Here is a 15182-nt window from a genome sequence, read left to right as displayed (position 1 = left end):
AAAGAAAAGAAAGAAAGAAAGAAAGAAAGAAAGAAAGAAAGAAAGAAAGAAAGAAAGAAAGAAAGAAAGAAAGAAAGAAAGAAAGAAAGAAGTGGGTATTTTTGGCTTCGCTGCAGGCTACGAGGAGAGTAAAACCCTCGCTCCATCCTGCCACAGTGAAAGTCATGTCTTCCGATGGATTTCAGCTGCCTGCCTCACAGGCCAGTTTGCTGCAGTGGCTTGACATTGATGTTATAATCTCTAAAAACAATCAATAGACAGGTGACCGCAGAGGACACGCTAACGTAAAGGACTACATTATCTCAGGGAGGAATTTCCAATTATACACACGTGGTGGCCCAATAACCCCTGCTGCTGATCGCTGTGAATACCCAATCACAGTGAGGGAACACACCTTTTGAAATCTCTATTTTTATTCACTTAACCTATCATCATAGTTTAACCGGTTTTCTTATTTTTCCAACATTTTGTTTTTTTCTTCGCAGCCAACACTTTAAATATCAGCAATGAAAGGTCAACAGGATTGGTATTTACACGTTGTGGTGATTTCATAGAGAAATGATTCGGCTCGCAGATCTTATCTTCGTGCTAAATTTCACTTTCTGGCCTGTACAGTTTTTTCCTGACCCTTTTCACCTCCGCGAGAAAGAGGTTCAAGGTCAAACTGACCTGGTTGTTACCCATACCTGAGCATCCTCGTGTATTTAAGCGGTGATTACAACGCTAAACAATTTCTCGTCGTGGCTCTCTGTCTGGCCTGGCTCGGGCTGCCTCAGCCTTTATGTTTTGACTGGGGAAGCGGGGCTTGTGTTGTTGAAAGCGACTTATCTGCGCTGCTCAGATATCCGGCAGCTCTTTCCTGAGTAGTCGGGTTTTCACATTATAGAGGCAAAGAGAAGAAGTCCAGAGCAGAAGAGGTCTGGACGGCCATTTTTGCCTCGAAAGATTTTTTTTTTTTTCAAAGAGTGGGGAACTCCTGTGAAGCTCATAAGAGATGTAAGCTCTGATGAGAGGGGCTTTCCCCAAAATAACTGTAAAAATAGCTGCACTTGGAAAGCAAAAAGGTCTGCTTATAGCTACAATATAGGCTCACCTACAAGATGAAATAAAAAAAAAGGATGCTGTAAAGAGTGCAGAACTGCAGCCATGCTCAGTTCCTTAAATTAGAATCAGAGTGGGGGGTCTTTTGTTTTGTTTTTTTTGTTTGTTTTATCCCGGGGGGTTGTTTTATTTGCTCAATTAAATATGAAAGATAGAAAATGTAATCTCTCTTTTAAAAAAAGTAAAACTAAGGCGCTCGCAGTGCAATTTTAAATTAAATATTTAAAAGTTAAATAACACTGTGCAGGACGTAAATAAGGTACTACAAGTGGAAATAGTCCAGATGTCGTACAATAGCTGTAAAGCTTTGATGGCCACAGGTAGCGTTCTATGATATACATGGGGCCTACTGTGTGAATCAATGACAATTTTAGCAAATAAAAAGTAGCACTGTCATTGCATTAAAAAAAACTGCACTTTTTTTCTGTGGTAATATCTTAAAGCAGAGACCTGCACTTGTCGAGTCAATTTCCTGCAGCTAATAGGCCTACTTCTTCCTGGATAGGGGAAAAACAGAGAGAGAGACGGAAATGTCATCAACAGAGAAACATGGTGGAGACGTACCAGCCGTCGCTTGGGTTTGATGAGAGGGCGATTCTGCCCGTTCATCTTGTGATAGAGTCCGCAGGCGTTACACAGATAGTGACCCGTACCGTCCCGCCTCCACAGCGGAGTCGACGTGGCCCCGCAGTTCACACACTCTCTACCTTCTGCAAGAGCCAACGCGCACACGGACACGGACACACACACACACACACACACAAACAGAAGATGGAGAGAGTGTCCAGGTCAGTTGGTCCTTAAAATAACCAGCAATAACTGGTTCATGCAATCAATGCTGAGAATAAAAAGAGGTTAGAGAAAAGTATATATATACATACATACATACATACATACATACATACATACATACATATATATATATATATATATATATATATATATTATTATATATATATATATATATATCAATCAAGTATTCTGTAAAGCACAGAACGATTAATAGTGACATCGACTAATAATAATAACTAGACAAACTAGTACCAGTAATTAACAATAACTAGAAAGTAGAAAGGCTTGTAGTAGATTTATTTGTCACACACATACACCACGCACGCACACATTAAACACATGTGGTTAGTGTTGGTGTCGAATACAGCAGTTGTGTTAAGGTCCATAAAGCATAAATTATTTCAGTAAACCACAAAACTTTTCACACTGCGAGTCTCTGAGCAGGATTTTCAGACTGAGCAAAATCCACTTTGGAGCGTGACAATTTTTTTTTAAATAAATCTAATCAAATCCGCCTTCGTCCGAGCCATTAAATTTCCCTTTATTGAAAATTTATATAATAATAATAATAATAATAATAATAATAATAATAATAATAATAATAATAATAATAATCATAATAATAATAATAATAATAATAAAGGGGGGGGGGCAGGTTTGACTGGCACTTCTCTAGTGACACCGACAGGTGAGACGCGCACTAACAGTTGGATTATGGTATACGGGGGGCCTGAAACTGAAACAAGGGAGCTCGCTGCACACATAGTCAGATTATTTGAAAGCAGAGACTCACTCACACAGGGCTTTTGTGCAACGCCGAGAGCCTTTTGCATTCTCAGGCATGCAGCCACACTTCCCCTTTTTTTCGAGCTGCAAACACACACGCACACACACACACAGCTCGACTTCTTCACAAAGACTAAAAGAGATGCGTCGGTCCGGGTCGTGCCGCGTCGTTTAGATGTGACAGACATGCAAGCACCTGGGAAAGTGTGTGTTGCTATTTCTCTCTCTGTTTTTTTTTTTTTTTTGGCTTGATAATATGTTGCAGAAATCAAACAGGAACTGATCCAATGCATGTGACTTAAGAAAAGCAGGCCTCTGCAATGCAGCGTTTTGCACAGTGTGCTTGGTGCTCCGGGAGAAAAGCTTTCAGCGCTGCGCTGAGTTTACACTGCCGCACTGAAGACCCGATTAAAACATCCAAATGAAACTCTTCAGATCGCCAAATATCTTTAACTGCACATTATCTCACATGATCCCGGAATTCACATCTTTATTTGCATTAATGGCCCAGTGTATACTGCTGAATAATCCCGATGATATGCATCAACTAATCCTCTGTTTTCTATACACCCCATCAAAGACGCTGATATTAATCTCATTACGGAAAACTGGTTTTCAGCGGCGCTGAAATAACCTTTAAAATAATTACCCACCCTCTTCACAATTTGTAAATATCTCCCTCCTCTCTGTCTGTCTGTCTTCTTTTTTCCCTCCCCTCGGTGGTTCGTGCACTCTGCCACGGCGACGGTTCAGCCGCTTTTTCCCTGTGAATGAACGAGCAGTATCCGGTGCTCTACCGCTGGGTAAACAATGCAACTGTGGCGTGCACTGGTCCGACAATAATGGGATTATCTTAAACATATAAACGGGGCGACACAGCCCAGAGAGTTGGCTTCCCCTCTGTCTCTCTCCCACTCTCTGTTAGTGCAGAGGAAGATGAAAAAATGACCTTATTTATGGTTCAACTCGGAAATCATTTGCGTCATGATTTTTTCCTTTTTACCTCAATATAAAAAAAGTTAAATTCTTTTTTTTAATTTCAGTTGTCAATGGTGTTAATCTTTTCCCCCCATTTTTTATTTTTAATTTATTTTTAAAAATAAATATAACGTCTTTTTATTTGTTTTATTGGTGTTATATTATATTTCATATTATTATTTTTTTTTTTAAATCAGACCATTAAGGGAAATCTGTGAGGTATTTTTGCGGCTGTTTGGGTTAAACTGACTCCTGCGGCCTTAAACCTCCATGTGAGGGATGAACGTGCTGATTATGGGCATTTATTTTAGAAATCTATGTGATATTAAACACGGCTGATCATTAAAGGCTGCAATTCTGGGGAATGCTGTTAGATCAAAAGGGAATGTAATAAAGCGCACGCCTACCTGAAGTGGACCTTGTTTTTGGTCTTGTTTTGGAACCATAACTAGAAGATGACCCACCTATCAGGCTACTTGGTGGGAAGAGGCCTGGGCCGTATTCAGGGACATAGGGTGGGTATGTGGCGATGGGGTGGTGGGCAGAGGATGACCCTGCTCCGATTGATGCCACGCTCCGGCTGTGAGCTGACTCCAGTTTCATACTCTCGGCCAGGGTCACTTGGTACTTTATGCACTCTTTATCCTCCTGCCGCCCGGAGCTGCTGGAGCCGGGGGTAGATATGCCCGGATCCGGGGATACGTCTTTGGGAGGGGTCGGGGGAAACGTGAAGAGGTGTGGACTGGAGTGACCGGTAGACAGGGAGGAGGAGGATGAGGCTGGGGGGTAGACGGACAGGCTGGCCGGGGAGCCATGGTGCAGGTTCTTGGGAAAGGGGCTCAGGTTCCAGGGAGAAGTGCTGTGGTGCGGGGGGATTCCTTTGCTCCCCTCCAGCCAGGGCAGAGAGCCGTGCAGTAATGAGGGACGGCACACCTGGCTACCTGAGGCAGCACAGAAAAACAACAGAAAAGATCACAACCTGACTTCACTCTGCAGCAAAAACAAATACACATTGCCATTTAGAGTTGTCGGGCTTCAGGCCTGAAAAAGCAGGATTTAAGCTTTACACACAAATTAAGCAAACAAATCAGGTGACATTTCTTTATTTCTTTTTTATTATTATTATTTTTAATTATTCCACACACAGAAGCAATCATTCACTGTGACCAACATCCAGTTCTACATTTAAAAAATCCTGACAGTTTGTTTACACGTAGAAATTATTTGAACCCCTCTAGTGTGTAGAAATCTGAGAGTTTCATGTGGCCACGCACGTGCGTAAATTTACCCTTTAACCTTCCTATTGAGCGGGCCTAAATGCAACATATGAATGCATGTAATTCAAAAGTAACTCGACTGTTGAGGAAGTTAAAGCCTACATCATAGGAAACTTCATAAATGACTACGCGTCAGTGACTGGCACATTAGAAAATAGACAGTTGGAGTGTGAGAGCAGAAGCCAAAAAACAAAACAAAAAAAACATTAATACCAAAGTGTTCCAGGTGTATCTCTGGTTTCTGTGCCAACACGTCTATTTGTTTAAATCCGTAACTAAACACTCGATCGATCCAGAAAACAAATTGGGCACGAGCTTTTAAAAAAGGAAAAAAAAACTTCACCAGCATATGAGTCAGCTCATGTTTGTGAACTTTAAACGGGAATTGACTTCAGTACGAGCCATACTCAGAAACCATACGCGTAAACTACACATATTCACGCCGTGGTTTCACAACACTTGAGTTTTATAAGTCGAATCAACCCGGGCTAAAATCGAAACTCGTTTCTTTTTTTTCTTTTTTTCCTTTTTTCTTTTGTCTGGGTCACAGTGAGAAAATAATTCCGAGCTGTAATGGAGCCTGCCTGCAATTACGCACGGGCATCCAAACAAATAAAGGGAGCAAATGATTAAATAAAAGGCCTTAACAGGCCGTTTACTTACTGTGTGGAGGAGGAGGGTACCTCTGGACGGCTCGGACAGAGTTTCCATAGTATGGAGAGACGTGGTTCCCCTGTCCATCGATATTAAAGAGTACATCCACATCTTCAGCGAGGGGATACTGCGAAGGGTCCATGTATGAGTGGCCGAGGCCCGGGTGATGTGAGCCAGGATGCTGTTCGTTCATCACCGCGGGATGATGGCTTATCCATCGTGGCTGGTCCGCACTTACTTCCATCGCTTGATTTCTTTAGATATATTTTTTCGTTGCTTTAGCAAATGTTCATGCACGCTGAAGCAAACTGGTACAAGTCAAAAGATAAGAAATAAACTGTCCCAAATCCGCGTGTTTGTTAAATCCACAGGTTCCGCGCTTGCTTCCGATCACCTGGAGACAGAGGGGAGAATTTATTGTCTTACGTTCTAACATTTGTTTACATGCAACGCTTCTAAAACTTGGCAGGACGCTCACGCTTAAGCAAATTCACACGCGATGTTTTTTTAAAAAAATTTTTTAACAAAGAAACAGAAATTAAACAGGGAACATACCCAACATTACAAATGCAACTGAGGTGCTGTCACAGAAATACGTCCAAAATGGAATCCGGTCCCACGCAGAGCTCCTGAACTTCTTCCTCTTAGCAAACAAACAGCGAGAAAAAAAAAAGTCAGTGTTTCAGCTCAACAAGTAGCGGAGGCTCGCACGGGGCGCAGGCAGGGCTTGTTTGCAGTGGATGGCCTCACTGCGCACTGACCAGCACCAGCAAGTTAAACTCACTGATCAAATCTCTGTTTGTGCGCAGTTGAAGCCCTCTCCATTAACTCCGCTCCTCTCTCTCTCTTTCCCTCTAGGTCTGTGAGTCTCTTGCTTACTCACCCTTGCCCTACCTCTCTCGCTCTCTCTCTTTCTCTCTTGCTCCTTCCAGTCCCCCTTCTTTTTTTCCTTTTCTCTCTCTCTCTCTCTTTTTTTTTTTTTTTTTTTTTACAGTGAAGGCATTCTTTCAGGATGGCGCCAGGCAGCTCAATGCTTGCAGACAGCTGTGGCGCGACGCAACTTAAGGAGGGTCTGTCAGTGTCATCAGTTAAGGGGAGGGGCCTGCTCTAATTGAATACAACATTTGGCCAAGGAAGATATAGAAGAGCTGCAAGAATTTACTACCTTTTTAATGTTTGTTTGTTTTTTTCTCTGAACTCATCAAAAGAGGTATATTTGTTTTAAATATGAAAATTGTACTGTAGTAAGGCCTTATACACTTAACAGCTGTCTTATGCATGCAAGCGTGCTAGGTGTGCAAAACTCGTGTTGTAGAAAGTTATTTTATTTTGAATTAATCTATAAAATATGATACCTACGTTTATAAACTTAAAAGGGAAAACTTATAAATTCACCTTCAGCGTCATTAAAGTTGACAAGTATAAAAATGATAACCAAAAATAAAAGTTTTAAACTCCTTTTCTAAGAAAAAAAACTTTTATTACAACAGCCACTAAAGTCTGCGCTTTTTCCTGCTACAGTTTGCAAGAAGAGAAGAGCAGAAGCTGCTGCAGAGCCTGTTGCTCTGGGCCAACGGCATGTTGCGGGACATTTATGCTCTTAAAATTGTGACAGTGCGTCCTCTCGCGGTGACAGCCACATTATTCTAATGGCAGATCCAAACTGAGCCGATTTCCTCACTGCGAAGGGACGCCTGGGTGACTAAGCCTCCAGTTTAAAAAAAATGAAAAGTTAAAAAAAAATAGGTTATAATGTAAGCTATTACTGGCTGTTACTTAACTCAGTCGGTATCTGTGCGGTAGCTGCAACCTGTTCACTGCAGTTCAGACAGACGAGCAACAACGAGCGATGTCAAGATTTATTCACAACAGTGAATAACGCGCATTGATAACTCGCACTGCGAGTGACCGTAGCCCGCCTCCCTTTGACCAGTTTTTCTTTTTAAATAAACAAACTGGAATTTAAAAGGATGTGTGCGCCGTGACACGGCCATGATGCCCTACGTCTTCCACCTGAGAAACAGTCCCCCTGTATCCCTCCCCGTGGGCAGGTGTGTGTGTGGGAGGTTTTTTATGTCTAAATCCCGGTTTGATCTGCGTATACTGTCAGACTGGCGGTGTGTAATAGTAGCAGTGTGTGTGTGTTGGGGGCAGCCACTGGAAGTGACGTCACCGCGGTGTAAACAGTCAGGAAATGAATCCTCTCTCGGCGGCTGCGGGAGCGCGCACGCCCTCGCACCACGTAGGTATTGGCATGAATTTGCTGTGGGTGTAATAATAGGTGGGGGTCACTTCCTTAGAGTGGGGGGTTGGTACCAAATAAATAAATAAATAAAAGCATTAAGGTGATCAATGAAGACGCCATCAGACAGATTATTTAGCAGGTGAGTCCTCAGTTGCATGCGCACAGGTGATGGCTCATTCATTCAATCCCGTCTGAAATTATTAAGCTTGCTCTTAACCGAGCGCTTGGGAGCACGGGCAGAGGAGAACTTGGCAAAGCGTGCTATTTTTCCCTCTCTCCAGGATAGCCCTACCTGGGGAGAGGGAGAGGGAGAGCGAGCGTTTCTCACACAGGCAAAGCCCGAAACTGAACTTGGACGCAAACTGCTGTAGCTGCCATTGTCAGGCTGTCAGCCGACTCGTGTAATTATCCTCTTGAAAAAAGTATCGCGGAGCGTTATCCACAAAGTAGCCGTTATAGGTGCTCGAAGGCAACACACGACGGTAAAATGTGGCCTAAAATCCCGATTATGTGTTTTTGTTTCTTGACTGGATGCATCGAAGCTTAGAGAATGGGACATGGAAGCCATCCCATCACTTGAGTCCCCAAGCCTCGGTGTCAATAACGCCGGGGCTTATTCAGCGCGGGATATAAGACTGCCTCTCCCTTTCTTAAAAAAAAAAAAAGGGAAAAAAAAGTCATTTTTAATCCTAAACTGTCGTCACGAAGGGAGAAATGGTGGCTTTGGCTCTTTTTTCTCTCTGTGTGTGTGTGAGGACGAAAAAGCGAGAGGGGCTAAAACGAGCCCACATTAGTCTATTTTTGTACTTAATGGCCTACAACTAGCACCGATGCTGTGCGCAAAGATTTGTTAAAGGTTTATTCATAAACGCGGGCGAGGGTCCAGTCCTTTTCTTGATGGCTTAGATAATTTCTGCGAGATTATGTTAGCCAGCTTTGATTAAAATCGAGCCACTTTCTTTTTTTTTTGTTCTCTTCACTGCAGTTAACACAAGAACGGATTATTCCATTGCCTGTGTGTGTGTGTTTGTGTGTGTGTTTAGGGGGATCAAATGTTTTAGATAACGTCTAATGCTTGCGTGCATGTGCGTGCGTGTGTGTGTCTGTGCGTGTGTGTGTTTACTTTGTTCCTCAGCGTCCCGTGTTCACAAAATTACAATCATTGTTTTCCCTCATAAATAAAAGTTTCCTTCCGCCAGCTGATTAATCAAAGGTCAGCGAGATAAAAATCATACTATATTAATACATTAGATGGTGTAACAGTTATGCCACCACCAGTGAGTGTTCGCCCACTGCTACCACTACAGTAATATCAATACTTTTTTGAAAAGGAAAAGAAATTCAAATGATATGAGTAGCAGCTCGTGTGAGGTACATTTAGAGCCACGAAGAAGCAAGAAGCTCTATTGTAAAATAATATTGAAAAGAAATCGCCTGTGCGCATGCGTGTGTGCGCATTTACGGCCTGTTATCTTGGGTCGTAATGTGTCACGTATCTTTATTTATTCTGGCACGCACAGATCTAAGATACCCAGCCAGAATTAGACTTAATTTTTGTGAAATATAAATTTTTTAAATATTTTTTTTAAAATCAAAAAGCACTTTGGCGCAAGAAAACACACGACATAAGAACATAATCCAAAGAGCTTCTGTGGAAAAAAAAGAGATGCCCAGCCAGTGATTAAAAATGCTACGGGCTATAGTCATGCTGTAAATTGTGATATTTTTTACTGGTTAAGCGCTCATTTATACATTTTGAAACCCGTATATTACCGCAGGTAACCTATTTGTTTCTTACTCAGTGAGTCATTTGTCACCTTTCTAGTCTTTTCAAGAAAAAAGTGGGGCTGCTTTTCTGTCAGCATGGGAACCAAGTCTGGTTCTTAGAACAAAACTAGGGCGTAAAATTCTGCTTGTTGGGCGCGTGAAACTTAAAAACAGAACTGGCTTTCCTAGAACGATTTAAATGAGCAAGAGCTGAAGGATTGATCACATTTTCTTCGAGTGTGTTTAAAAAGAAAAAGAAAAGAAAACTAGCACATCAGATTTTGTGTCATTCTTCCCAACGAAGAAGAAAAAAAAGAGCAAAGAAAAAAAGGGGGCTGCCAATTGACTGAGTTGTGATTCTTATCTTTATATCACGTCTCGCCAGACACACTGATGTAATCTTTCATTTGAGGTGCAGGGCCTTTTCACCTCTTGTCTTGTGCATCTCCAAACAGAAGTCATTCATCATTCAGGCACTAAATTGTTTGGCTGATTTTTTTTTTAAAATTTATTTATGTTATTAATCTTTGTGATTTAAATGCGTTTAAAGTGGAGCTCGGAGTGCTAGCAGCCTCTCTGACACCTCATGCAATAACGAAATTTCGATTGTGACGGGAAATTGGAGTGAAAGTGCTATCCGCTCGAGCGGTCCGCTGCTTCTTCTTCTACGTTTTTAATCCGAGTTTATATTATTTTAATAATAACACCGTATTTTTTATCCTTTTCTCCTTTTTTTATCGTATCGAATCCTATCCTCTTTTCTAAGAAGCGAATAAATGAAGGGAAGAAAAAAAACATCAAGGTGTCCGAGGGTTTCTCTCGTGTTCTGCTCCCCGCGTGCAAATAACCGTTGGAGCTTTTTGGCCCGTGACTGTGCGCGTGTGATGCCCCTGATTTAGCTTCCTATTCATTCTAAACAGCGGCTCTCTCCCTCTCTCGCACTCACACAAACACACCGCCATCTCGAGACACAAGGACCAAAGACGAGATGGAGGAAACTAATAACGGGCTGGGTGTGTGTGTGCGTGTGGGGGTGCAAAGCAGCCTCAGCAAGCCCAGCTCCTTCTTATGACCCGCCGGCAAAGGTAATCAGATCAATTTCACGGCTTGTATGGGATTCTCGCCTGCACCACCAGGTAATGCGAGAGGTAATGGGTCGCTAAAAACACTCATCTGTGCTATTTTAGGTGTAGGTTAAATAATCTAAGAAGTGAAACCGGCTGTCGTTTAGCCTTTTTACATATCAATCCGTTGACTCAGGCGAGCCAAAGAAAAAGAAATGCTAGCTTAATTATCAGCCCGGCCAACCAAAGCAAATTTCGCTTGCGCTGCTAATAAATAAAAGGATAGAGAAAGCAGTTAGCATTAAACGCAACAATGGCGCTCGTTATGGATGTTGTAGCCAGTATTGTCAACAATACCCCCCCCCCCCCCTTTTTTTTTTTTTTTAATTCCACCAAGTGCACACAGAGCGATGTTGAGGGGGAGAGATGAAGGTGTAACGGGTAGCTTCATCTCCGGCTTCACTGAAGTCCAGTCAAAAAAAAAGATTAAAAGAATGTTACCGCTTTACTCATAATTTTCGTTTATAGTCATTTAATCTAGCACCCAAAAAAAGCACATTCACAAAAGTTTCCCATCATTCTCAGACCGTCAGTGAGCTCACAGACAGGCTACAAAGCCACCGAGGGAAGCGGCAGCTCATTGGATGGGGCATTTAGGATGCGGCGGCTTCAGAGCAAATCTAAATATTTACTGACCTGCAGTGGACGCTGGACGGGTGGAGGCTTTTTTTTCCGCAGACGTGAAGGAAGAGTGACATAGAGATGGAGGCGCCGATGGCATTTAGAGAGAGGCAGAGGAAAAAAGAACGAGAGGGCGAGGAGCTGTGGACGGGGAGGGGAAAAACACACACGCAGACACACACACACAAACACTCACACACACACTCTCAGCACAGCGCTAGGAGTAGTGGTGGCGGCGGCGGTGATGGTGCGCGCGCGCCCTCGGTCCCGGAGTCACAGCGTCACAACTCAGCGCGAGGAGGAAACACGCGCGCACATAGGCTGTACCGGGCAGGCTGCACGAGCACACGGGCCAACCAAAGGCGGCCTCTTTACCGTACTTACTGTACAGAACACGCCAGCTCTTCCGGGTCTGAAAGCACAGCAAGTTATGGGAATAGAACGGCAGTAGAAACCAATGGGAATCTATTGTAGGGTTAAAATAGAAGTGATCTATAATAGACAGTCATTTATTATGATTTTGATGCGATTTAAAATGAGATTTCTTATTTTTAAAAAATGCTATTTTTGTGTTTAACCCCATTTTGTTGTATCCAGGTGATCATGTTAATTCAGGAGACGCCCAATATTGGCACACAAGCCGAACGAAAGTAAGATTATATTATATTATATGTAAGAAAAAGGCGATTGTGGGCATTTGCACGTGATTTTTTTCTGATTGAGCAATGCACAACTGTATATTGTGTAACTGTAACTGGCTATTATCTATATAGGCTTTTATGTGGTGCCTGTACAGTTTCTGTCACTGTGAGGGCTTGTGCTCTGCAGATATTTCACCGCTGAACACAAGCCCTCACAGTGGCAGAAACACGTTGCACGTCCCTTTGTGTTAGGAGAGGAGCCCCTTTCTCTCCCCTGCCACAAAGGACAGATGAAGCCATAGCTGCTCGGTGTCTAATCAACACCCCCAAAAAAAGATTCACAAACTACTCAGCAATTACAGAAAAACATTTCAGAAGGAGGAGAGAAAAATATACATATGTAGGCAATAAATCTGAAAATGTGATCGAGGCTACGAACAGCAAAAGCTTCACACCAATACATACACAGAGACACACACTGAGCATATAGAGGCCGGCCAGCCTGCTTATTGACACCATGGTTGATTGAAAGGAGCACCAAGCAAATCCGATCCTTCTCTCTGTGAAATGCACCGAGGAAAAAGAGAGGAGAGGAGAGGAGAGGAGAGGAGAGGAGAGGCGAGGCGAGGAGAGGAGAGGAGAGGAGAGGATGCTGGAGGCTTGGTATCTCTCATGATGCGCATTGACTCTTTGAAGGAGAATGTAAACTGATCACACCCAAATCTATCTTTGGGGGAGAAATTCAATTAAGGTAATAAATTAAAGATAATTGGCGCAAACCTCGTTGTATAAACTTACGAACGCGACTACAGCCAAATGCGTCTTTTTTTTTTAAATCAATGAATTATTCAGCAGCCTTCTTCCACACAGGGACGAGCCGAGCTTTTCATTTATGGAATCCCACCCAGTGTCTAAATAGAATTACAGAATAACGACAGCGTCAAATTGTAATGATTTATTAATCTGCTTTTGAGGTAAATAAAGTGTTTTTTAAATTATGTTCTATTTTATTTTTGATCAGGGGAATTATTTGATTTCAATGTAAAGATGAAGTTAATATGCGGATGCGATAAATGAGCGCGCTGATGAGAAACGATGATTAAAGCGGCATTCATGCGCGCTCGCGATTAAAGCACATTATAGGTGTAATAAAAAGATTAATTACGAGGAAAATAACCAGAATCAATTCGGTCCTGTTCACTGTGGGTACAATTAAATAAAGGCGGGAAATAACGTTTAATTTTAGGCGGCGGATGTGAAAAGCAGTTTTGTTTTTAAAGAGGGGGAATGCATTTTTTTTTTGAGGGGGGGGGGTGGAATCGAGTCTTAATTAATTTTAAATAGAGACTGTAAACGGGTTTAGAGTTTAGTACAGGCCCCACAGTGTCACATTAGAGGTATGAGGCTGTGTAGTGTTTTGCACTTCCTCTAACAGGGATTTAACGAGAGCGCATGCGGCCTGGGCCCGAGTCCAAAGTCCAGCTCGCCTCTCTTCTTCTCTCCTGCTCTTCTTCTTTTTTTTTTTCCTGCCGTGAACTCGCGTGATTAATGTAGAAATTTGACGCGAGCTCCGCGTGAACAGCAGTGACAACAGCTAAGCACCCCCCTCCCCCCCCCCACCCCCATTCACTCTATTGGTACACTGGTCGTAATAAAAAGCAAGAGTCTTTGCACACCAGCCTTTTATTATTATTATTATTATTATTATTATTATTATTATTATTATTATTATTATTATTATTATTATTATTATTATTATTATTAGTCTCACAGCCATCTGATATTTATTGACACACAGCAGTTTGGATGAGGTGTCATCATCTCACCATTACATCCGGATTAAATCACCCCTCTTTTCCTAGTTTCTTAATTTTGCAGATTGAGGTTGCAGCAGCAGTAGCGAACGCCGCCCCCCACCTCGCCCTCCCGTGTACCGTGGCGCTTTTTCAGCCCCTGTTAGTGCATAAATGGTGTAAATCATTTACGGTCACCCGCTTTTATAGACTCCCGGTGTAGCCTAAATTTTATTAGCCCCTTCCCACTCCAAATGTGAAATAAACGGTGCAGTATATATCTCCTCCTTTTTTCCCACCCCCCTTCTCCCTCTTTCTCTCTCTCGCTCTCTTTCTTTCTCTGCCTACATGATTCTTCGCTGTAAATGTCGAATAAGATGACCTTAATTTGAGACAAAACAGCGCCAAAAATGTATGGGCCACGTATTATCTATTTACTTATTTATTTCCTCAATGTGTTTTATTATTCTCGTCCTGTTCACCCTCCAAACGTTAAGCCAGTGTGTGTGTGTGTGTGTGTGTGTGTGTGTGTGTGTGTGTGTGTGTGTGTGTGTGTGTGTGTGTGTTTTACGGCGGCTTCTCCCTGCGATTTTATTTTAAAATATTAGGCCGAGGTGGGGAGAATTATAAACGACTCTGCTCTTATCTGCTCCCTTCACGTATCCAGGATCACAGAAGCTGATTAAGAAAGAAGTCACAGCCAACGCTGGATTCATAATGATTTGGAATAATGAATCCTTATCTCCCCTCTGCAGATTATCAGCCTTTCAGCTCGCCATGTTTTGTTACATGGGATAATTTATTGCATCTAATACATCACAATGAATCTGATGGGGGAAAGTGATGGCCATGTTAGGAGAGAGGCTGTCTTTTTTTTATCCCGGGGCAATGAAATGCCTTTACGATTTTTAATTGGTAAAATATAAGGGGGGTGGGGATCTGATAAAAAAAAAAGAGAGAGAGAGAAAGAAAGAAAAAATAGAAGCACAGAGGTATAATCTTGCCTGCTAGTGTTCCAGCAGCACTCTGCACTATAATTAGTGTGTCAATTTCAACCTGAAATTAACAACATCGACCTGCCATCTCTGCTTACGCCGGTGGAGTCAGCTAGATCCTAATTTCGCATGATTTATTTTTCACCAAGAAGAGATAATTAATCATAAACACGGGAGAAGGAAAAAACACACAGTGCAGCAAAGTAGAGATAACAAAATATTTGCATCTAAAAAGATTCGATGGAGCTCATTGGCTTTCACCTCCTCCACCCTCCACCGCCATCCCGAGCCCACCTGATCCAGCTGCAGTTACCTCCAGCACTTTTATTTTATTTTTATTTTTTAATTTCCCATGATTAATCTTTGGGTGGCGATGTATCATTAATCACTACATGAGATGGGGGGGGG

General features: G+C 42.4%; 1 protein-coding gene and 1 long non-coding RNA gene across 12 annotated transcripts in view; one reads left to right on the top strand and one right to left on the bottom strand.

Moving 5' to 3' along the window:
* gata3 (GATA binding protein 3) overlaps nt 1-11575 on the bottom strand; it is a 16627-nt gene extending 5052 nt beyond the window's left edge. Inside the window, exons 1-5 of one of the 10 annotated variants that reach the window (XM_042220140.1) lie at nt 11361-11564; nt 6144-6231; nt 5598-5982; nt 4065-4598; nt 1552-1811 (exon numbers count right to left, since the gene is read on the bottom strand). In XM_042220140.1, coding sequence (XP_042076074.1) covers nt 1552-1811; nt 4065-4598; nt 5598-5832 — 1029 coding nt within the window. In that variant the 5' untranslated portion in view covers nt 5833-5982; nt 6144-6231; nt 11361-11564. Of the gene's footprint in view, nt 1-1551; nt 1812-4064; nt 4599-5597; nt 5983-6143; nt 7629-11360 lie in introns of those variants that run through there. The other 9 variants (XM_014333200.2, XM_014333203.2, XM_042220141.1 and 6 more) reach the window with 9 other exon arrangements.
* Nucleotides 10600-15182, top strand: part of LOC102311862 — a 24164-nt gene continuing 19581 nt past the window's right edge. For both annotated transcript variants that reach the window (XR_006054315.1, XR_001336250.2), the window contains exons 1-2: nt 10600-10685; nt 11943-11995. This is a non-coding gene — a long non-coding RNA (uncharacterized LOC102311862). The remainder of the gene's footprint in view (nt 10686-11942; nt 11996-15182) is intronic.

This window comes from Haplochromis burtoni, unplaced genomic scaffold (genome assembly GCF_018398535.1).
Source record: "Haplochromis burtoni strain Fernald_Lab_line unplaced genomic scaffold, NCSU_Asbu1 Contig_44, whole genome shotgun sequence".
Taxonomy (NCBI): Eukaryota; Metazoa; Chordata; class Actinopteri; order Cichliformes; family Cichlidae; genus Haplochromis; species Haplochromis burtoni.
This window is presented reverse-complemented; position numbering and strand designations above follow the sequence as displayed.